General features: G+C 43.3%; 1 protein-coding gene across 1 annotated transcript in view; it reads left to right on the forward strand.

The window, feature by feature from the left end:
- Window positions 1-24,561, forward strand: part of LOC115082149 (serine/threonine-protein kinase Nek5-like) — a 156,035-nt gene that overhangs the window by 77,421 nt on the left and 54,053 nt on the right. The window contains 1 exon segment of the mRNA XM_029586409.1: window positions 15,012-15,148. Coding sequence (XP_029442269.1) covers window positions 15,012-15,148 — 137 coding nt within the window.

The raw sequence follows: 24,561 nt of genomic DNA on the forward strand, positions 1-24,561 counted from the left end.
AAATGTCATAATGCCTCTGTATCGCTCCATGGTGAGACCGCACCTTGAATACTGGGGCAGATTTAAAAAAACTACACCCGAGCGTACTTTTGTTCATGCGACCGGCGCAAACAAATATACGCCGGATTTTAATAGATACGCGCGTAGCCGCGCGTATCTTTTAAAATCCGGGGTCGGCGCATGCAAAGCTGCGCAAAATCGGCAGCCTGCATGCGCCGAGCCGCGCAACCTGCCTCCATTCCTTCCGAGGCCGCTCTGATCCCCCTACCTTCCCCTACCTATCCCACCCCCCGGCCCTAACTAATTCCTCCCCCTACCTTTATTCCAAAAGTTACGCCGGGCCAGCGTGCCATGTTCTGGTCCGGAGGCTGTGGCCACACCCCCAGGCCGGAACCACGCCTGTGGCCCCGCCCCAGCAATGCCCCCGATGAAGCGCCGGCTGTGACGCACTTCCCCTACTTGCGTGCATCCCGGGGCTTTGCACGCACTGGCAACCTATGCAACATATGCTCGGCGCGCGCAGGGGGAGCTTAGGGCAGGTTTTCGTGGGGTACGCGCGTATCTTACGCATGTACCCCTTTGAAAATCTGCCCCACTGTGTACAGTTCTGGTCGCCGCATCTCAAAAAAGATATAGTTGCGATGGAGAAGGTACAGAGAAGGGCAACCAAAATGATAAAGGGGATGGAATAGCTCCCCTATGAGGAAAGACTAAAGAGGTTAGGGCTGTTCAGCTTGGAGAAGAGACGGCTGAGGGGGGATATGATAGAGGTGTTTAAATTCATGAGAGGTCTAGAATGGGTAAATATGAATCTGTTATTTCCTCTTACAAATAATAGAAGGGCTACGGGGCACCATGAAGTTAGCATGTAGCACATTTAAAACTAATCAGAGAAAGTTCTTTTTCACTCAAAGCACAATTAAACTCTGGAATTTGTTGCCAGGGGATGTGGTTAGTGAGTTAGTGTAGCTGGGTTTAAAAAAGGATTGGATAAGTTCTTGGAGGAGAAGTCCATTACCTGCTATTAATTAAGTTGACTTAGAAAATAGCCACTGCAATTACTAGCAACAGTAACATGGGATAGACTTAGTTTGGGAACTTGCCAGATTCTTATGGCCTGGATTGGCCACTGTTGGAGACAGGATGCTGGGCTTGATGGACCCTTGGTCTGACCCAGTATGGCATGCTCTTATGTTCTTAACTGCAAAAGGACTTTGCAAGACTGGAGAATTGGGCATCTAAATGGCAGATAAAATGTAATATGGACAAAAACAAAACAATGCACATAGGGAAAAATAACCCTAATTTTAAATACACAATGATGGATTCTGTATTACAAATAACCACCACTGTTAGTTTCAGTGAGTATCTCCTAGTCCTAATGTTATTTGAAAGGGTAAATAGCTATTCCTTATTTACCTGTTCTACTCCACTCACAATTTTGTACTCCTCAATCATATCCTGCCTCACTTGTTTTTTTTTAACTCAATGTACAATCAAGTTATGGAATTCACTGCCTGAGGACAGGATCATGACAGCTAGCATAACTGAATTTAAAAAGAGTTTGGACAAGTTCATGGAAGAAAAGTCCATAATTATTAACCAGGTGACTCAGGGAGACCTGCCATTTGTCACAGGGAGGTAGCAGCAAAAAGCTAAATCTTTTAGGGATTGGTCACTGTTGGAGACAATAAGCTGGACTTGATGGATCTTTGGTCTGAGCTACCATGGCACTTATGCTTGTATGGCAGTAGGCCTATTTTAACACTTGCTGGGTGTGGGCCTGGATCTCAGAAAGCCTTGGGTAAACTGGATTACAATTACAATGCAGGAAACCTCTTCACCAAAATAGCACTAACTGCCAGCACGCAAACAGTTCCAGTACTATGTATAAAAAAGCAACACAGTTAATATTACACCAGACTCTAAAACAATAATTATCCTCCTATTGGGAAAAGTAAACAAGTCAGGCTGTGTTAGACCCCTAAACAGAAAGTACATGCTAGCAGAATACTTCACCTCGGTTACATGTGCAGAACACAGACCTCCAAACACAGAATAAAAAGACCATAAGGAATAAACAGAAATATCCAGACAAAAACTGAACTGGAAACCATAACAAGCCAGTGCAACAATAGAAAAACAGAATCACCATCTTTCCTCATTAAATATTAACAATAAAATAAAAAAATATAAAACTTCAACCATAATAGTAAAACCATACTAAAAAAATATTTTAAAAAGGCTGACAAATAGAACATCCAATAATCAGAAACCAATAAAATATTTTAAAACAGCAGACACATTTACCCCTCATTACTCTGTTAATTTCCCCTCCTGCAGACTCTCTATTAAATCCTTCCTGTTATTGCCGTCATTCACTGCGTTTCTGGTAAAGCCCCCAATATATCCTCTTGAATATTAACAACCATTTTTCCTCTTAGAAAAGCCCCTATCACTCTGTTAATATCTCCCCTATGACTCTGTTAATAGCTCCATTTGCACCCCTTATGACTCTGTTAATATCTCCACTTACTCATTATCTGGTAAAGCATTGCTATTATCACCATATTTTTTCTGTACATATTTCCATTGTTAATCAGTTTCTATTATTCTATGTGTTTCTTGTAAAGCCTATTGCAACATTATGTTACTTGTAAACCGAGGTGATGTTCCGAACGTGCCGCGGTATATAAAAATACTTAAAACAAAACATTTAATAACATCTAATAATTTAAACTAATAAAGATTAAAATTCCCACACTCTTTATACCTGGGAACCTTTGATTCCTGAGATTGTCATGGATCAGACAGGCATAGGGGTGCATACAAACTCTTCTCTCTTATATACACACGTTCTCCAACACACACACACACATGCTTCACTTACTCACACACGCACTCACATGCGCTCTCTCATATGCTCAGTGACACACAGGCTCACACATGCTCAAAATTCACACCAGCTCATACGTACTAAGTGACTCACTCTTATTCTGCCTCTGAAAAAGTAAAAAAAAATTCTACTTACTTTTACAATGGTGGTCAGGGGATATTCAGGCAGGACTCCAAAAGAATAGGGTCTGGGTAGGTGCCCTGTGGTTACTCTAGCAGGTAGTGATCTCTATCGGTAGGGGCAGGCTGGAAGGCCCAGATGCTGGCAGGGTTGCTCTGGTAATTTCTTTTTTTTTTTGTAGTGGGCTGAGCATGAAGACAGTAGAGATGTGTTTCGTGTGATCGATCGTCTTAACGATCGATTTCGGCTGGGGGAAGGAGGGAATCGAATCGTCGCGGTTTTGTTTCTGTAAATATTGTGTAAATCGTAAATCGGGGAGGGCGGGAAAACCGGCACACTAAAACATCCCTAAAACCCACCCCGACCCTTTAAAATAAATCCCCCACCCTCCCGACCCCCCCCCCACAAATGTCTTAAATTATCTGGGGTCCAGTGGGGGGGGTCCCGTTGTGATCTTCCACTCTCGGGCCACGGGTGCGTTGATAGAAAAATGGCGCCACTAGATTAGCGCCACTAGATTAGCCTAGTGGGGCTTCGGACATGCCCCGCTGGGGCATGTCCGAAGCCCCACTAGGCTAATCTGCTCTTGAATTTTGGCCCCAGAATGCCCCTGACCCACCACAAATCCACCCCTTTTGTACACGAGCAAAGTTATTTATGTATTTATTTTATTTATTTAACAGCTTTTTTATACCGATATTTGTAGGTACATCATATCGGTTTACATATAAATGGAAAGAAATACAAAAAACAGGGACGGGGACTGTGGAGCAGGGGGTGAAGGAATGTGGGTATACAAGAAGGTGAAAAGACTGAAGAAAAGGACAGGAGATTACCTAAAATAGGACCTTGCGAATAAACAATATAAAATGGAACAGGATCTTGTAAATAAACAATATACAGTCTTGCAAAATATACAATACAACATGGCAGGGAGTCTTGTAAATGTACAAAATGACATGGAGCAATAATGGAATTAAGGAGGTGAATTGAGAGTATAGTGAAAGTGAATAATGGAATTAAGGGGGGGGGGGGGAAATGGTTAGGGTGAGTATAAAATTACAGGGGGAGTCAAGGAACTGCCATCTGGACCGGTACTTAACGCGCTTATGTGCGAGGTTTATAAAATAGCACTAGCGTGAACAAGAGATACTTAATGTGCTTATCTCTTTTTTAAAATTCACCTATAAATGTACATTGGCACTGTTTCATTTCTGCTTAAATTGTTTCATTAGTGTGCATGCCAGCAGGTGGCACTATTTGTCTTCTTTCATATTTTAAATGGTATTACAGAAACGATGCCAATAAAAAGAATATTGGGGAAAAAAAATTCCTCCAAACTACTATCAAACACTGAGATAACAAAACATTGTTTGCAAGTCATAGGAGGTCTCATGGTTCACTATGTTGCCGTCAAAATGTTATTCACTTTGGGATTCTACAGATTTTACTTGTAAAAGTGTAGTAACAGTGCCCAGTATAGACCTTTCATTTTGCATAAAATTAAGTCAGAAGTAAAGAAGGCTCTTTCAGGTGAAAGTGAAGAAAAAATTTAGAAACAGGACTCAGTCTACTTTCTCCTGAATTGGTGTACTTAAGAAGCTATGCAAGCCCGAGAGGTTTGGGAGAAAAGTTAACAAGTATGTTCAAGAGTAATGATCTCTTCATGTGACTATATTAGAAATGAGAGCAACATGTCATGCATTAATACCTTCTAATATTCTTTCACTTTTCAAATTAAGAACCTTATTTACTAAGCTTTTTTCCCGTAGGTATAGAATGGGAGAAAAGCTTTAGGAACAGCACCCCTGTAACAGACCTCAGCAAACAGGGTCATACAAAAAGTACATTAATTGTGAAAGACACCGGAGAAGTTTTGTTGTGAGCATTTGAATCATTCAAATTACAGGCATTATGAACAAACGACTGACTCAGCAGGTTTGATGTACATCCTAGGGAATGAGAAGTAAAGACAGAAATATTCAGTGAAATAGATCTGATTGCTACTTAGAACAGAAAAGTTTCAAAGTTTTACAGCAAACACAAAGGGGTGAACTTTCAAAATTTTTCACGTGTAAACAGCATGAACATGAGTAAGTACTGAACCAAATCACTGTGAACCTGGAAAATGTAGTAGGCCAGCTTGACAAAGAGCAGCAGGATGCTGGGCTTGATGGACCCTTGGTCTGACCCAGCATGGTAATTTCTTATGTTTTTATATTCTTAAATCACCTGGACCGGATGGTATGCACCCCAGGAATCTAAGGAACTAAAAAAATGAAATTTCAGATCTATTAGTTATTATTATTTAAAACTTTTATATTTACCGGTATTAGTATGCAAACATCATACCGGTTTACATTGTAACTGAAAGATTGAAAATACAATTAACAGGGAGGGGAAAGGGAGGGAGTAAATACATAGTGCAGTAAGATGAAGGAGAAGGAACATCATCTTTGAGAGGTAAACAGGAAAATTAATTACAAAGGACTATATACAGTATTTACAAGAGGCTATTAACAGTGTACAATTTGAGAGTCGCTTATGTGAAGATTGTTAAAATCTGTAACCTATAATTAAAATCATCTATTGTACCTGAAGACTCGAGAGTGGCCAATAGTTAAAATCTGTAACCTATAATTAAAATCATCCATTGTACCTGAAGACTCGAGAGTGGCCAATGTAATTCCACTATTTAAAAAGGGCTTCAGGGGTGATCAGGGAAACTATAGACAGTTGAGCTTGACTTCAGTGCTGGGAAAAATAGTGGAAACTATTCTAAAGAATGAAATCACAGAGCATATAGAAAGACTTGGTTTAATGGAACACAGTCAACATGGATTTACCCAAGGGAAGTCTTGCCTCACAAATCTCCTACATTTTTTTGAAGAGGTTAATAAACATGTTGATAAAGGTGAACCAGTAGATGTGGTGTATTTGGATTTTCAGAAGGCGTTTGACAAAGTCCTGCATGAGAGGCTTCTAAGAAAACTAAAAAGTCATGGGATAGGAAGCGATGTCCTTTTGTGGACTGCAGCTGGTTAATATTTATTTTATTTATTTATTTTATTTAAAAGTTTTTATATACCGCACAATAAGGCATTTATATGTCCATTTAGGCGGTTTACAAATACACAAACATAATTTAAAAACAGAAATAATACAATAAAATAAAATACGTACAAAGAAATTTGGCCTCAGAGTATTATGATCAAGTAGTAGAGTATTATGATCAAGTAGTATATATATATATATATATATATATATATATATATATATATTTATTTATTTTGAACTTTTCTATACCGACATTCATGTGGCAAGATACATATCATATCGGTTTACAGTGGAACACAATATTGCAACAAGCATTACATAGAACCAGGGTTACATGGAAATGGGAAAACAGTGGATAATACTAGGGGTAGTGTTAGCAGCTGTTAACAAGAGAAACACTTAGCGAACGAAGAGACGATTAAGCAAAAAACTATAAATCAACACCAGAGAACTTTAAAATAAATATAAATAAATATATGTACAATAATAAGCCTGTGAAGGATGGTCATGGAAATGTTCGTAGTGGTATGGTAATGTTCGTCTGGTTATGGATAAGCTTGTTTGAATAGCCAGATTTTGAGGGGTTTTTTTTAATGTCAGTGGGCATGGTTCTTGCTGGAGATCTGGTGGAAGAGCATTCCATTGAGAGGGCCCAGCGGTGGATAGGGCACGTTTCCTTAAGGCTTTCTTTACTGGGGGGCGGGGGCATAGAGAGTGCCTTTGTAAGCAGATCTAATCGGTCTGGAGGATTCATGGAGACGTAGAGGTAAGTTAAGATCAAGAGATGTTAGATTGTGCATGGCTTTGTAGATTATCATAAGGAATTTGTAGAGAATTCTAAATTTGATGGGAAACCAATGTAGGTTGCGAAGTATGGGCGTGATGTGCTCTCTTCTGTTGGTATTGGACAGGATCCTAGCGGCGGAGTTCTGTACCATCTGCAGGGGTCTGATAGTGTTTGCTGGAAGACTTAAAGGAGCGAATTACAGTAGTCGATTTTTGAAAAGATGATGGATTGAAACACCGTGCAGTAATCATGGAAATGGAGGAGGGGTTTCAACTTTTTCAGTACTTGAAGTTTGAAGAAACAGTCTTTTGTGGTTGTATTGATAATTTTTTTTAGGTTGAATTGTTTATCAAGAATAACACCAAGGTCTCTGACATGCGGGGAGATATTAATTTGAGAAGAGATTGGTATTTTGTTTAGTCCATACTTGTCATCATGTGATATGATAAGGATCTCCATCTTATTGGTGTTAAGGATTAGGTTAAGGCTGGAGAGGAGGTGGTTGATTGATTGAAGGCAAATGTTCCAGAAGCTGAGGGTTTTGGAAAGGGATTCCTTGATAGGGATTAGTACCTGCACGTCGTCAGCGTATATGTAGTGTGTTAGATTGAGATTTGCTAGAAGCTGGCAGAGCGGAAGAAGGTAAATGTTGAAGAGAGTTGGAGAGAGGGACGAACCTTGTGGGACTCCCAAGGAGGAGCTGACAGGGTGGGATTCTTTGTTGTTAATTTTGACCTTAAAGCATCTATTACTAAGGAAAGACTTGAACCATTTGTGTGCCGTCCCAGTAATACCAATGTCCGTGAGGCGATCTAATAGTATTGCGTGGTTCACTGTGTCGAATGCCGCAGAAAGATCAAGAAGAGCAAGGAGGTATGGTTGTTTTTTTTCTAGGCTGAGGATGATAGAGTCTGAGAGTGAGATTAATAGTGATTCTGTATTTAGTGATTTTTGGAATCCAAACTGTGCTGGGGCTATAATTTTGTGCAAGTCCACATATTCAGAGAGTTGCTTGTTGACTATTTTTTCTAGAAGTTTCGCAATAAATGGTAAGTTAGCTATCAGACGGAAGTTGGCAGGATCCGCTGGAGACAAGTTTGTTTTTTTTAGTAGCGGTTTGAGTATCGCGATCTTAAGGGCGTCTGGTACTCGCCCTTGAGCAAGAGAGCAATTAATGATTTCTGAAATAGGCTTCGCAACGATTTTTGGAATGGAGATGAGGAGATTTGATGTTATTGGGTCCAAAGGATGAGAGGATGGCTTGAGCTTCTTGAGCAAGATTTCAATCTCCAGTGAAAAAGTGTGCTTGAATGATTCAAGTCTGGAGTTTTGCTGAATAGTGGTGTTATATCTGCAGTTATTATGTTCTATAAGTGTTATTAAACAGATAAGTTTTTAGCATTTTTTAAAACTCTTTATGATTTGATATCAGCTGGATTTTTTCAGGAAGAGTGTTCCACAATGTCGGACCTGCTACAGAGAAGGTCCTTTTCCGTATTAATACTAAACTGACAGTTCTGACTGGTGGAATTTCTAGCAAACATTTGTCCATAGATCAGAGTTGTCTTGACAGTTTATATATTCGCAACAAGGAGCAGAGCCATACTGAATTAGAGTTATAGAGTAAATTGTGGATAGTGGACAGAATTTTGTATGTAATGCGATGGGTTATAGGGAGCCAATGCAGGTGTTGTAATATGGGAGTTTTGAGTTCTTTTCGTGACAAGTTGTAAAGCATTCTCGCAGTTGCGTTTTGAACAAGTTGTAGAGGATGTATTGTAGATAAAGGTAGTCCTAAATATAATGCATTACAATAGTCTAAGTTTGTTAGAATTAGAGCTTGTGTAACTGTCCGGAAATCAGATGGTAGTAATAACGGTTTGAGTTTTTTGAGCATATGTATCTTAAAGAATGATTTTTTGACTGTTTCCGAGATGTGTTTAGACATTGATAGTCTTGAGTCTACGGTTATACCTAAATTTCTTGCATGATGTTTTATGGGTATGTGTTGTCCATCAAATATGAATGTTTGTGGGAGTTGATGATTAGAATCTGGTACTGTAGATAGGTAAATTAATTCAGTTTTTGCTGCATTTAATTTTAGTCTGTTATGTGATAGACAGGAAACAGAGAGTAGGATTAAATGGTCTGTTTTCACAGTGGAAAATGGTAAACAGTAGAGTGCCTCAGGGATCTGTTCTTGGATCAATGCTTTTCAATATATTTATAAATGATCTGGAAAGGAATACAAGTGAGGTAATCAGATTTGCAGATGATGCAAAATTATTCAGCGTAGTTAAATCACAAGTGAATTAGGATGAATTGCAGAAGGACCTTGCAAAACTGGAAGATCAGGCTTCCAAATGACAGATGAAATTTAATGTAGACAAGTGCAAAGTGATGCATATAGGAAAAATAACCCATGCTGTAGTTAGGTACCATATTAGGAGCTACCGACCAGGGAAAGAGATATAAGTGTCATAGTGGGTAATACATTGAAATCATCAGCTCCGTGTGCTGCGACAGTCAAAAAAGCAAACCGAATGTTAGGAATTTTTAGGAAGGGAATGGTGAATAAAACGGAAAATGACTTAAATGCCTCTGTATCGTTTCATGTTGAGATCGTAACTTGAGCACTGGGTACAATTCTGGTCACCGCATCTCAAAAAGGATATAGCTGCACTGGAGAACGTGCAGAGAAGGGTGACCAAAATGATAAGGGGCATGGAACGGCTGCCCTTTGAGTGTTTATTATGTTCTATTGGCCAAGTTGAAGGTTTGGGTGAACTGAGGGGAGTTCAGGCTAAAAAACCAGGAGGGTCTGAATGGCTTGGCGAAGGACTAAGTGAATGGGTGGAATAATTGGTAAAACTAGTGCATGTTTTAAAATATATCGAGTTATGTAAGTCCTACTTTATTTTCATGCGTAAAATATATGTGCATTAGGGATGTGAATCGTTTTCCATATCGTCTTAACGATAGAAATCGTGTGGCAGGGCAAGAAAATCGTCTTAGGCACGATTTTTTAGTTAAAAAATCGTTAAAAATCGTTTTTTCCGATTAGTGCGCACTAACTCGAGTTAGTGCGCACTAACGGGAGTTAGTGCGCACTAACTGGGAGTTAGTGCGCACTAACTGAAAATGATACAATTTGACACTTTTCAGGTCAGTTAAGGTCAGTTTAGGAATGAATATGTATTCCTATTGGCTGCCCTCTTATTTATTCATGTTACCAAGTTTCCTACTGACAGTATATGGGGGATGGGAAATGGAAACAGTTGGTAGCTTGACAAAACAAGTAATGTGATCAGTCAATGTGACTAGAACTTGTGCCCTAACACTGATACCAGGGGTATTGTGATCTTCCTGCACACAGTGCCCTATCCCTATTAATACCAGGAGTGTTGTGATCTTCCTGCACACAGTGCCCTATCCCTAATACCAGGGGTGTTGTGATCTTCCTGCACACAGTGCCCTATTCCTGATACTGGGGGTGTTGTGATCTTCCTGCACACAGTGCCCTATTCCTGATACCGGGGGTGTTGTGATCTTCTTGCACACATCCCGATATCAGGGATAGGGCACTGCATGCAGGAAGATCACAACACTCCTGGTATTAATAGGGATAGGGCACTGCATGCAGGAAGATCACAACACTCCTGGTATTAATAGGGATAGGGCACTGCATGCAGGAAGATCACAACACCCCTGGTATCAGGGATAGGGCACTGTGTGCAGGAAGATCACAATACCCCGGAGGAGTGAGGGTCAGGCAGCTCCCCCCTGTCTGTGAAGCCAGCCTCTCACTAGTAATGCAGGGAGGGAGCTGTCTCAGACTTCACCATCCTCCCCCCCCCCCTTACCCACACACCATTCACTAGCTGGGACATGGGGGAAGTCAGGAGTGAGGGTCAGGCAGCTCCCCCCTGTCTGTGAAGCCAGCCTCTCACTAGTAATGCAGGGAGGGAGCTGTCTCAGACTTCACCATCCACCCCCCCCCCTCACCCACACACCATTCACTAGCTGGGACATGGGGGAAGTCAGGAGTGAGGGACAGGCAGCTCCCCCCTGTCTATGAAGCCAGCCTCTCACTAGTAATGCAGGGAGGGAGCTGTCTCAGACTTCACCATCCTCCCCCCCCCTCACCCACACACCATTCACTAGCTGGGACATGGGGGAAGTCAGGAGTGAGGGTCAGGCAGCTCCCCCCTGTCTGTGAAGCCAGCCTCTCACTAGTAATGCAGGGAGGGAGCTGTCTCAGACTTCACCATCCTCCCCCCCCCCCTCACCCACACACCATTCACTAGCTGGGACATGGGGGAAGTCAGGAGTGAGGGTCAGGCAGCTCCCCCCTGTCTGCAAAGCCAGCCTCTCACTAGTAATGCAGGGAGGGAGCTGTCTCAGACTTCACCATCCTCCCCCCCCCCCCCTCACCCACACACCATTCACTAGCTGGGACATGGGGGAAGTCAGGAGTGAGGGTCAGGCAGCTCCCCCCTGTCTGTGAAGCCAGCCTCTCACTAGTAATGCAGGGAGGGAGCTGTCTCAGACTTCACCATCCACCCCCCCCCCCCTCACCCACACACCATTCACTAGCTGGGACATGGGGGAAGTCAGGAGTGAGGGACAGGCAGCTCCCCCCTGTCTGTGAAGCCAGCCTCTCACTAGTAATGCAGGGAGGGAGCTGTCTCAGACTTCACCATCCTCCCTCCCCCCTCACCCACACACCATTCACTAGCTGGGACATGGGGGAAGTCAGGAGTGAGGGTCAGGCAGCTCCCCCCTGTCTGTGAAGCCAGCCTCTCACTAGTAATGCAGGGAGGGAGCTGTCTCAGACTTCACCATCCTCCCCCCCCCCCCCTCACCCACACACCATTCACTAGCTGGGACATGGGGGAAGTCAGGAGTGAGGGACAGGCAGCTCCCCCCTGTCTATGAAGCCAGCCTCTCACTAGTAATGCAGGGAGGGAGCTGTCTCAGACTTCACCATCCTCCCCCCCCCCCTCACCCACACACCATTCACTAGCTGGGACATGGGGGAAGTCAGGAGTGAGGGTCAGGCAGCTCCCCCCTGTCTGTGAAGCCAGCCTCTCACTAGTAATGCAGGGAGGGAGCTGTCTCAGACTTCACCATCCTCCCCCCCCCCCTCACCCACACACCATTCACTAGCTGGGACATGGGGGAAGTCAGGAGTGAGGGTCAGGCAGCTCCCCCCTGTCTGCGAAGCCAGCCTCTCACTAGTAATGCAGGGAGGGAGCTGTCTCAGACTTCACCATCCTCCCCCCCCCCCTCACCCACACACCATTCACTAGCTGGGACATGGGGGAAGTCAGGATTGAGGGTCAGGCAGCTCCCCCCTGTCTGTGAAGCCAGCCTCTCACTAGTAATGCAGGGAGGGAGCTGTCTCAGACTTCACCATCCTCCCCCCCCCCCCTCACCCACACACCATTCACTAGCTGGGACATGGGGGAAGTCAGGAGTGAGGGTCAGGCAGCTCCCCCCTGTCTGTGAAGCCAGCCTCTCACTAGTAATGCAGGGAGGGAGCTGTCTCAGACTTCACCATCCTCCCACCCCCCCCCCTCACCCACACACCATTCACTAGCTGGGACATGGGGGAAGTCAGGAGTGAGGGTCAGGCAGCTCCCCCCTGTCTGTGAAGCCAGCCTCTCACCAGTAATGCAGGGAGGGAGCTGTCTCAGACTTCACCATCCTCCCCCCCCCCCTCACCCACACACCATTCACTAGCTGGGACATGGGGGAAGTCAGGAGTGAGGGTCAGGCAGCTCCCCCCTGTCTGCGAAGCCAGCCTCTCACTAGTAATGCAGGGAGGGAGCTGTCTCAGACTTCACCATCCTCCCCCCCCCTCACCCACACACCATTCACTAGCTGGGACATGGGGGAAGTCAGGAGTGAGGGTCAGGCAGCTCCCCCCTGTCTGTGAAGCCAGCCTCTCACTAGTAATGCAGGGAGGGAGCTGTCTCAGACTTCACCATCCTCCCCCCCCCTCACCCACACACCATTCACTAGCTGGGACATGGGGGAAGTCAGGAGTGAGGGTCAGGCAGCTCCCCCCTGTCTGCGAAGCCAGCCTCTCACTAGTAATGCAGGGAGGGAGCTGTCTCAGACTTCACCATCCTCCCCCCCCCCCTCACCCACACACCATTCACTAGCTGGGACATGGGGGAAGTCAGGAGTGAGGTTCAGACAGCTCCCCCCTGTCTGTGAAGCCAGCCTCTCACTAGTAATGCAGGGAGGGAGCTGTCTCAGACTTCACCATCCTCCCCCCCCCCTTCACCCACACACCATTCACTAGCTGGGACATGGGGGAAGTCAGGAGTGAGGGTCAGGCAGCTCCCCCCTGTCTGTGAAGCCAGCCTCTCACTAGTAATGCAGGGAGGGAGCTGTCTCAGACTGGTATCAGGGTTAGGGCACTGTGTGCAGGAAGATAACAACACTCCTGGTATTAATAGGGATAGGGCACTGTAAGAGATGACTGTAGTAGATTGAATAAAGATCTGATGTTTCTGCTCTCCTCACACCAAACAAAAACAACACACAAGCAGAGAAGCCCTTCTTACAAAGCTGAGCTAGTGAGTTAAGTAGGAGGAAAAGTAAACATACTGGTGCCAGTGTGGCTACTTAAAAAATACACTTACCAACAATCAATTACATATATTTGAACTGTGTACAGTTCCAGCCAGGACCACCTTTCTAAAATGCACAGTGATTGGCAAATTCAACATGCACTAGCATTTCAGGTGCCTGCTAACAAAAATAATAAACAAACAAGTTCTAGTCACGTGAGTGCTGATCATTACATTACTTTTTTTGTCAAGCTTCCAACTGTTTCCATTTCACATCCCCCCAACCATATTGGTAACATCAATAGATAAGAGCACAGCCAGCCAATAGGAATACATACATACATATTCATTCCTAAGTGACCTTTACTGACCTGGGAAGTGTGAACACTTTGTTTCATTTTCTGTTGGTGTTCGTTAGTTTCCAGTTCCATTTCCCATCCCCCAACCATCACCTCAGTGGTAACCTTGGTAATATCAATAGATAAGAGGGCAGCCAGCCAATAGGAACACATATTCATTCCTAACTGACCTTCAGTGACCTGGAAAGTGTTTATTTGTATCATTTTCAGTTAGTGCGCACTAAATCGAGTTAGTGCGCACTAACGGGGAGTTAGTGCGCACTAACTCGAGTTAGTGCGCACTAACACGATTTAACGATTTTTAACGATAAATCGTTAGAATTTCTATTGTATCGTGTTCTATAACGATTTAAGACGATATAAACATTATCGGACGATAATTTTAATCGTTGAAAAACGATTCACATCCCTAATGTGCATATATTTTTAAAATAGGTAGCAAAACTACGCATGACCAATGCATATCTGTATATGTTGTGGGGTAGGCACTGTTATTGCTAGCATCAATAGCATGGGATATACTTAGTTTTTGGGTACTTGCCAGGTACTTGTAGCCTGGATTGGCCACTGTTGGATACTGGGCTTGATAGACCCTTGGTCTGACCCAGTATAGCAATTTCTTATGTTTCTAAAACAGTATCATAAATCTGCACGTGGCTATATATGAGCGTATATGCCACCTCACGCATTTGTTTGAAAGTTATCTTCCCTATGTGACATGATTACTGTTTGTAGTGAATACTACTAAAATATTGCTGCCATACTGAAATATTACAGATTCTTCAGTGGTACCACTAATGATTTCTGCAGATGACAGTGGATCATGTGGTAGGCACAAAGAGATACAGTTTAAAGCTGAAGGTTTTTCTGTAAACCATACTGATTTCTTGTTTTGGATTTCCAGTAAATCAAGTAAAGAAATAAACTGAATGAAAACAAGGGAAATGTGATTTTAAGAAATAACTATTTTACTGTCCAGCTAATCGGGTTATGGATTCTTGCTTGTGTCTGCAATATCTTTCCGTATTAGTAAAAGTAAATTAGCTAACTTCGTAAGAGGAGCTGCTGCTTCGCTGAGCAGATGTTTCTGTGGGTAACCAGAAGATGGCTGAGCCCATTCACCGTCTGACCACATGAGTAATGTGGATAAGCAGAAATAGTAATCTGACACCAACCCCTTGTTCTCCTCTTCATTTTTTTCTAATTAGTTCTTAGGGTACAAAGGAGAAGAGTGCAGGAAAACCCTCCCTCAAGACACAGGCCCGTGGCTCTGGCGAGGAAAAATGAATTGCTACATAGACATGAATGGAAACCTCCTTCGAGGGCCCAGCCACCCGCTGCCAAAGTAAGGATGCACTGTACACAGACATGCTATTCACCCACTCTCAAATATGCAGCAGCTTTCAAAAGTCTGGACCCAGCACGTCAAGAGCCATAGAAACATTTACCAAGTCCAGATTAATTCCGATGCTTTTATTTTTCTGTCTTTCCTGTTATTGCCAATTATTGTAGATTTGGATGTAATGGAAACTCTCCTTTATGATCTTCCTTTGCCTTCTGCCTGATCCCTCTGGTAGTGCGCAAATAGTAGATTAGGAAATGAGTTGAAAAATTCCATTCATTGGTTGGCTTTAGAACTCATGGGGCCAGTGATAGAAGCAGCCCACGAAAGGACACAGGAATTCAGCCGTCATTTATGTTGACGTCTGAGGAGAAAAATTAGAGTTTTCCATTGGTGAAAGGGCAGTGCAGGAGCTCCTTTTCAGGAACTTGTGTTATATTAGACAAAGCAGAATTGTTAGGGGGCAATTGTTATATTAGACAAAGCAGAATTGTTAGGGGGCAATTTTTCCTCCTGGATATAGCTGCACTGGATACTTTTTACTCACAGGCTTCCCGCCAGTTCTCAAAGTGAAAGTCTGCAAGTGCTTTCCCTTAGAAAATTGGTGCAAAGCCCACAAGTAAAAGTACCCAAAGACTTTGCATCAAAACATGCAGTTTTGAAAATTGCCCCAGGTTAAGTTTGTTCCCCAAATGTACAGTAAACCACATTTCTACTCATTTATAACACTGACTGTGGACAACAGGCAGATTATTATAAATATCTGTTTCTGCATATAATGTATTATACACTACCAGCCCTCAGTGCTGTGTACAAATAATAGATTTTCCTAGATGGAGGGTTGGGAGTGCCAAATGTAAAATGGTAGCAATGTTCCCTGAAAACTGTTCAGGAGTCCATCACCCCTGTTCTAACTGCTGTGTGCTGCAGCCCCCTAATAATTTGATTTGCATGGGGCAGGCAGTTCAAATGGCAAGAGGGCCACAGCATGTCTGGCGATTAGGATGTGGGTGGCAGACTCCTGCATGGTTTCCTGGGAACATTGTAGTTTAAGTCAATTATAGATTGGTTCAGCTTTTTCAGAGGAAAAAGCATGGGCTAAAATTGAACAGTTGAAGGTGCCCATATGGATCTAATTTCCCTGGTTTCCTGGGGGGCAAAGATTACATTTAGAAAGAAGTCAACCCTACATTAATTTGATTCTCCATATTTGGGACAAGCTAAACAAATTTCAGATACTGGACCATTGTATAATCAAGGGGTTAAAGGGGCACTTAGAGAAGATAAGGCCAGCATGGAAAGATTAAACGATTTCTTTGTTTCGGTGTTTTCTGAAGAGGATGTTGGAGAGACACCCATTCTGGAGAAGATTTTCATGGGTGATGATTCAGATCAAAAGAACCAAATCACGGTGAACCTGGAAGATGTGGTAGGCCTGATAGACAAACTGAAGAGTAGTAAATCACCTGTACCAGATGGTATATACCCCAGAGTTCTGAAAGAACTAAAAAATGAAATTTCTGACCTATTTCAATTAATTTGTAACCTAAAATTAAAATCATCTGATGTACCTAAAGATTGGAAGATGGCCAATGTAACCCCTATATTTAAAAATGGATCCAGGGGTGATACAGGAAACTATAGCCCGGTAAGTCTAACTTCAGTGCCGGGAAAAATCGTGGAAACTGTAAGAATAAAATCACTAAACATTTAGATAGACATGGTTTGATGGGACACAGCCAACATGGATTTACCCAAGGGAAGTCTTGCCTCACAAATCTACATTTTTTTGAAGGGGTAAATAAGCATGCAGACAAAGGTGAACCAGTAGATGTGTGCATTTGGATTTTCAGAAAGCATTCGACAATGTCATGCACGAGAGGCTTCTAAGAAAACTAAAAAGTCATGGGATAGGAGACGATGTCCTTTTGTGGATTGCAGCTGGTAAAAAGAAACAAAACAGAGATTAAGATTAAATGGTCTGTTTTCACAATGGAAGAAGGTAAACAGTGGAGTGCCTCAGGGATATTTACTTGGACTGTTGCTTTTTAATATATTTATAAATGATCTGGAAAGGGGTAATACGAGTAAGGTGATCAAATTTGCAGATGACACAAAATTATGCAGAGTTGTTAAATCTCAAGTGGATTATGATGAATTGCAGGAGGACCTTGACCAGTGGCATGATAGGATTAAGTATATTTGCTAGAATCTTTGCATACAATTTAATATCCAGGTTTAATAAGGAAATTGGGTGGTATGAGGAGGATAGTAAGGGATCCCGTCCCGGTTTTGGGAGAACCACAATTGTGGCAGATCTCAAAGTAGCAGGCATCTCACCTAGGCTGGCCATAGATTCAAACAGGGATTGGAGTAAAGGGGCCATATCTTGTGCTAGGGATTTATAAAAAAAATCGCTGTCATGCCATCGGGCCCTGGAGCCTTATTATCTTTCAACGAGCCGATAGCCTCCAAAACCTCCTGAACCCCAATAGGCCAGTTTAAGTGTGTCCGTTGGGTTTCAGTTAGAGTAGGGAGTGATAGGCAATGCAAAAACTCATCAATGGCCGTCTCCTCAACCTGTTCCCCAGAATACAAGGTGTGGTAATAATCAGAAAAAATTTGCGTGATATCTGAGGATGCAGATTTTATGTCACCTTTTGTAGATCACAAATTAGCGATGAATTTCGAGGGATCCTGCACTTTTGAAAGGCGTGCCAAGAGGCATCCTGCCTTATTCAACCAAATTGAAAAAAGGTACATTGTCTATGCCTTAATGCTCTGCGAGCTCTTTCATGCAAGAGATCGTTGAGAGCCACCTGTGTCGCCTTATATTGGGGAACTAGGTCTTCTTCTCCATTAATATTAATTCTGCGTTTGAGAGCCTTCATTTGTTTATCAAGGGAAAGAATATCCTCATCCGCCCGCCTTCGCTTGTGACTGGCATAACTAATAATGTCTCCTCTGAGAACTGTTTTTGCTGTTTCCCACAGTAACACAGGTTGAGTGGAATGTTGTGCATTGAATATCATGAAATCACTCAATTTCTTTCTTAAATACGGAGGAAAGGCTGGGTCATTAGACAGGTCTGCTGGGAGTCTCCATTGACCCTGTAATTGCAGATCACAGGATCCAAATTCCCCCAAAACTGGGCAGTGGTCTGAGATCACCAGAGACCCAATGGAAGCCTTTGGGAAGCAGGGAAATAATACCTCAGATACTAATAAATAATCTATGCGAGATCTTGATGGGTGTGCGAGTGCTATGTGTGTGAATTTGCACTTCCCGGGATGTAGGGTTCTCCACAGATCTATCAATTGCAGGTGCTTGCATAAGAAATTTGGCCCTTTTTTGTCACTTATTTGATGGCCACCTCTGGGAGGCTGCCTGTCCAAGATAATAGGGTAATCCCCCAGTTTGGAAAATTGGGCAAGGAGATCGCTAAAGAAGGAGTGATCATAAGAGTTAGGAGCATATATCGAGGCCAGCAGCACAGGGGAGCCCATCAAGTCACCCCTAACAAGAACAAATCTCCCTTGGCTGTCCTTCACCGTCTCACGGGCCGTGAAAGCTACAGACTTATAAGAATAGCTACACCTCTACTTTTGGTATTTCCAGAGGCATAATAAAGCTGCGAGACCCATTTCTTTTTTAATTTTATCACTTCCTCCGAAGACATGTGAGTCTCTTGAAGAAATGCCACCTTTGCGTGGAGTTTAAGATGGGCTAACACCTTTTCTCTTTTCACCAGAGTACCCAACCCCACCACATTCCATGTAATAATTTCTATGCCCATAATAAAGAGCTAAAAGAGCTCTGTTGCTGAAGAGATGACATTGTTACATAGAATAAGATCCACACTGAGCCTGCAGGTAATAAAGTGATAGATAGGAAACACATATACATACAGATTTCCGTGTGTTGCTGAGATTCTCTGTACTCCCCTTCCCCAATTCCAGTTATTTGCAATAGAAACACCTTCCACACATACATAACAGTGAGCTGGAAGTCAGGGTATCCCATAATTATCCCCGCATGGTATTGCACTCCCACTGTAGGGATAGAAGTCACAGAAATACTTAATGTGCTCGGCCACCACCCCACCTCCATCTCTTAAATAAACAAAGGATAACCCAAAACTGGCAAATATTAATTCACGTCCATCATAATGTCCCTATAAGACAGTAGAATAGAGATGTGAATCGTGTCCTCGATCGTCTTAACGATCGATTTCGGCTGGGAGGGGGAGGGAATCGTATTGTTGCCGTTTGGGTGTTTAAAGTATCGTGAAAATCGTGAGCCGGCACACTAAAACCCCCTAAAACCCACCCCCGACCCTTTAAATTAAATCCCCCACTCTCCCGAACCCCCTCCAAATGCCTTAAATTACCTGGGGGTCCAGTGGCGGTCCGGAACGGCAGCGGTCCGGAACGGCCTCCTGCAATTGAATCGTGTTGTCTTCAGCCGGCGCCATTTTTCAAAATGGCGGCGGCCATAGACCAACACGATTCGACTGCAGGAGGTCGTTCCGGACCCCCGCTGGACTTTTGGCAAGTCTTGTGGGGGTCAGGAGGCCCCCCCAAGCTGGCCAAAAGTCCCTGGGGGTCCAGCGGGGGTCCGGAAAACGATCTCCTGCCGCGAATCGTTTTCCGTACGGAAAATGGCGCCAGCAGGAGATCGACTGCAGGAGGTCGTTCAGCGGGGGTCCGGAACGACCTCCTGCAGTCGAATCGTGTTGGTCTACGGCCGCCGCCATTTTGCGCCGCCATTTTGAAAAATGGCGCCGGCTGAAGACAATACGATTCAATTGCAGGAGGCCGTTCCGGACCGCTGCCGTTCCGGACCGCCGCTGGACCCCCAGGTAATTTAAGGCATTTGGAGGGGGTTCGGGAGAGTGGGGGATTTAATTTAAAGGGTCGGGGGTGGGTTTTAGGGGGTTTTAGTGTGCCGGTTTTCCTGCCCTCCCCCTTCCCCCGATTTACGATTTTTTGACGATAAATCGGGGGAATTGGTATTGTATCGTGGCCCTAACGATTTTTGACGATTTAAAATATATCGGACGATATTTTAAATCGTCAAAAAACGATTCACATCCCTACAGTAGAATATGGCTGAGAAATGAAAATTACCGAGAAGAAAAATAAAAGGTCCTGGGCCAGTACTCAGTTGAAATTCACGTAGCTTCTGTTCAGCATATAAAAAGTCTGGGTATGTATGCCCGATTTCAGCCAGTGTCCAAAAAAGAGTAGTTATGGGTTATATAAAAATAAACTTGGTAACATACACCATCGCATGAGATCCAAATGATAGATCAGGTCTCGTCTACCAAGTTAGGATCCAGTAGGCCCTGTACATATGTTTGGCCTCAGTAGCAGAAGTAAAAGTCTTTGTGGAGCCATGGTATGAAATGCGGAGCTGCGCCGGATACAGGAGAGAAAATCTAATTTGTTTTGTAACGAGATCCGAACAAACACTTGTAAATTCCTTGCGTTTGGCAGTCACACTTGGGGAAAAATCTTGGAACACTAGTATTTTAATGTTCTCGTAGCAGGACTCCCGTTGTTTGCGGTAGTGCTATAAAACCAAAGATTTGTGGGCAAAGTGTACAAATCGAGTTATAATAACCCGAAGGCGATGGTTCTGCTCCCCTTCAGATTTTCTGCCTATGCGATGGGCGCGCTCCAGCAGGCCATCCAACGGAGAGGCAAGTGAGGGAACTAGGCCCAGTAACCATGCCTCTAGAAGGTGAGGAAGATCTGCCTCAATGAGCGCCTTGGGGAACCCCACAAACCTCAAGTTGTTGCAGCGAGAACGATTTTCTAAGTCATCAATCTTTTCTTCGCTGATTTTCACCGCGTTTTCCAGGTCAGCAACCTTCCTTTCCAGGGCCCCAGTGTCGTCTTCTATGAGGCCAAGACGTCCCTCCACATGTTCAATTCGGGAGTCAATTTCTGTAAGTGAGGCACGGACATCTGCGATTTGCTCCGATAGCTGATGCAAACGCATGTCCAGCGCCGATACCACCGCTTGAGATATTTTTTCCTCCAATGATTCATCCGGTTGGTTATCGTCCTCGGATATTACAGCGGCCATCTTAGCTTCTGGAGCCTTGAGTTTGTCCTTGTCTTTTCGCGCCATTCGGGTCACCATAAGAGTTAAAGACTTCTCGCACAGGTGCACTGCGACAGCGAGGATGGAGCAACTGCTAAGATGGAGTGGTAGAGTCCAGGGAGAACGTGATGATGAGGGATTTAACCAGGGTGGTGGCCGGAGCTCAATCTCTTAGCTGCGACCGAACTCACCACATCACGTGACCTCTTCAATTTGTTTTAAGTAAACTACTTGCTAACTTCATGGAGTGCCCCCTAATCCTTCTATTATCTGTGAGAGTAAATAACTGATTTACATTAACTTTTTCAAGTCCTTTCTAGATTTTGTAGGCCTCTATCATATTCCCCCTCAGTCGTCTTTTCTCTAAACTGAAACATCCCTAATTTCCTTAGCCTTAGCTCATAGGGCAGTTGTTCCATGCCCCTTATTTTGGCTGCTCTTCTCTGCACTTTATCCAGTGCAATTACATCTTTTTTGAGATGCTGCAACTAGAATTGCACACAGTATTCAAGATGCGGTCTCACCATGGAGCGATACAGAGACTTTGAGATCCATCATTTTATTTGCCATTTCCTTCTTAATTCCTAACATCCTGTTTGCTTTTTTGATCGCCACAGCACACTGAGCGGACGATTTCAATGTATTATCCACTATGATGCCTAGATCTCTTTCCTGGGTGGTAGCTCCTAAAATAGAACCTAACATTGTGTAACTACAGCAAGGGTTATTTTTACCTATATGGATCACTATGCACTTGTCCACGTTAAATTTCATCTGCCATTTGAAAGCCATTTAACTACTCTGCATAATTTTGTGTCATCCACAAATTTGATTACCTTACTCGTCGTACCCCTTTCCAGATCATTTGTTGAAATCTGCTCAACAGAAACAATGTAGGCATAAAGCACATGGTACATATTGTGCTCTGATACATACCACATGTTCATGCAATGGTCTATTATTTACAACATATGGAACTAGCCAGTTATGCCCCCTCCCCCCCCCCCCCTTGCTGAGAAGACATGGATCAACAATACCAAACTGAGTTTAATGATCAAGATCGTTCAAAATCTGGCTCAGAGTTCTGTGTGGTAGGGACATTATGAGGGGATCCAGACATCCAATGTTCGCTTTTTAATCCGAGAAATAGCATGCTTACATGAGAACAGTTCCATGTTCAGCAGGGTATGAATTATGTTGCGCCATTGGGTCATGGAAGACTCTTCCGGATGTCTCCATACACGAAGAATAGCCGTGGTTGCTAGAATGAAAACTTTATTGATCTACAATTTTTGTTTCACAGTCCCCAGAATGATGCAGAGAATATTCCAAATAATGCCGTCTGAGGAGAATGAGGTATGTGGAGGGTCCAATATGTAGCCAGCATAGTGAAAGACCTTCTTCCAGAAGATCTGAATACAACCACATTCCCACAGAGAGTGGTTCAAATGAGCTATGCCCTGGTTACATTTTAAACACACATTACAGTCTGTAAATTTAGCTAGATGAGCCTGATGTTGTGAACTGTATAGTCTGTAAAGAATTTTATATTGAGTTTCTCTCATTTGAATGTTGTATGTAATGGTTTGGACAGCAGAGAAGCTAACAATTAAAACTGGTAGAGGAAATTGGGTCTGCAATTCCTGCTTCCATTTAACCCATGCAACATCCAAGGACTAAGTGTTAAACTTATTTACCAAAGCTTTATAAAAAAAAAAAGATATTGAATGCCGACTAGGTTCTTCCACATGGAACCAGTCTAATAGAACTTGTCAGTTTGGGTTGTGAAGGTCCACCACGTTGAGGGTTTTTACATAGTGACGAACTTGATAATAGGAAGAAAGATCCTTTAGTGACAGGTGAAAATGGGTACACAGATCAGGGAAGGGCAAAAGCAAACCATCTGCTTTAAACAATTAAGCAAGAAATATTAATCCCTTCAAGGCCCACACTTGGAAAGGGGAAGGGCCCAGACCCAGAGAAAAACCCACATTCCCCCGAATTGGCAAAAAGGATGATGAGCAAGAGCGCAAAGATGAACAAGTCATAAGCCATTGCCATGTCCTGCAAAGGGGAAAGACAAAAATTGCAGGCTGTGTATAATGAGAAACAAGAGAATAATTGACCTGGAGTATGATCCAGATCATTTATAAATATATTAAAAGCACTGCTCCAAGTACAGATCCCTAAGGCCCTTTACTGTTTACCTTTTTCCACTGTGAAAAAAGACCAATTAATCCTACTCTCTGTTTCCTGTTTTTTAACCAGCTTGCAATCGCTGCACCTTCCTTCCACCTTTCTTATTGCAATAAATATATATGGACTGTGCTTCTAGGATGATATTTTTTAACAATGTCGACGCCTGATGCACACTTTTTACCTTTGTAGGAGCACCTTTCAAAAATTTTTTTAACTATTTTTCTCATTTTATCAAAGTTTCATTTTTGAAAGTTTAGTGGTAGAGCTGTGGATTTACTTACTGTCCCCCTTCCAGTCATTAATTCAAATATGATCCCACCGTTACCTCTCTCACCAAATCCTGTGCTTCACTGAGAATTAGATCTAAAATTGCTTCCTCTCTCGTTGGTTCCTGAACCAATTGTCATTTATTCCATCCAGGAACTTTATCTCTCTAGCATGTCCTGATGTTTCACTTACTTGGTCAATATTGGGGTAATTGAAATCTCCCATTATTACTGCACTACCAATTTGGTTAGCGTCACTATATTGGCCTGACTGTGTGGAGAGAGACAAAGAAATGGCTGAAATATTGAACAAAGACTTCAGTTCGGTGTTCACTAAAGAAGACCCTGGAGAAGGACCATCGCTAGTTGACAAGACTATGGATAGGTTAGAGTAAATGAAACTGTTTACAGAAGAGAATGTATGGGAAAAGCTAGGAAATCTGAAAGTGGACAAGGACATGGGGGCCAGATGAGGTTCATCCCAGGATACTGAGGGAGCTCAGAGATGTTCTGGCAGGTCCATTGAAGGACCTGTTCAATAGATCCTTGGAAAGGGAGAGTGGTAACACAAGATTGGAGAAGAGCGGTGGTGGTCCTGCTTTTCACAAGAGTGGGAGCAGAGAGGAGGTTGGAAACTACAGGCCGGTTAGCTTCACCTTGGTGGTGGGAAAATTAATGGAGACTCTGCTGAAGCAAAGGGTAGTGAACTATCTACAATCTGGTGTGTTACTTGACCTGAGGCAGCATGGATTCATCAAGGGAAAGTCTTGTCAGACAAATCTGATTGATTTGTTTGATTGGGTGACTAGAGAATTGGATCAGGGAAGAGCGCTCGATGTG

The sequence above is a fragment of the Rhinatrema bivittatum genome, unplaced genomic scaffold (genome assembly GCF_901001135.1).
Source record: "Rhinatrema bivittatum unplaced genomic scaffold, aRhiBiv1.1, whole genome shotgun sequence".
In the NCBI taxonomy this organism is placed as follows: domain Eukaryota; kingdom Metazoa; phylum Chordata; class Amphibia; order Gymnophiona; family Rhinatrematidae; genus Rhinatrema; species Rhinatrema bivittatum.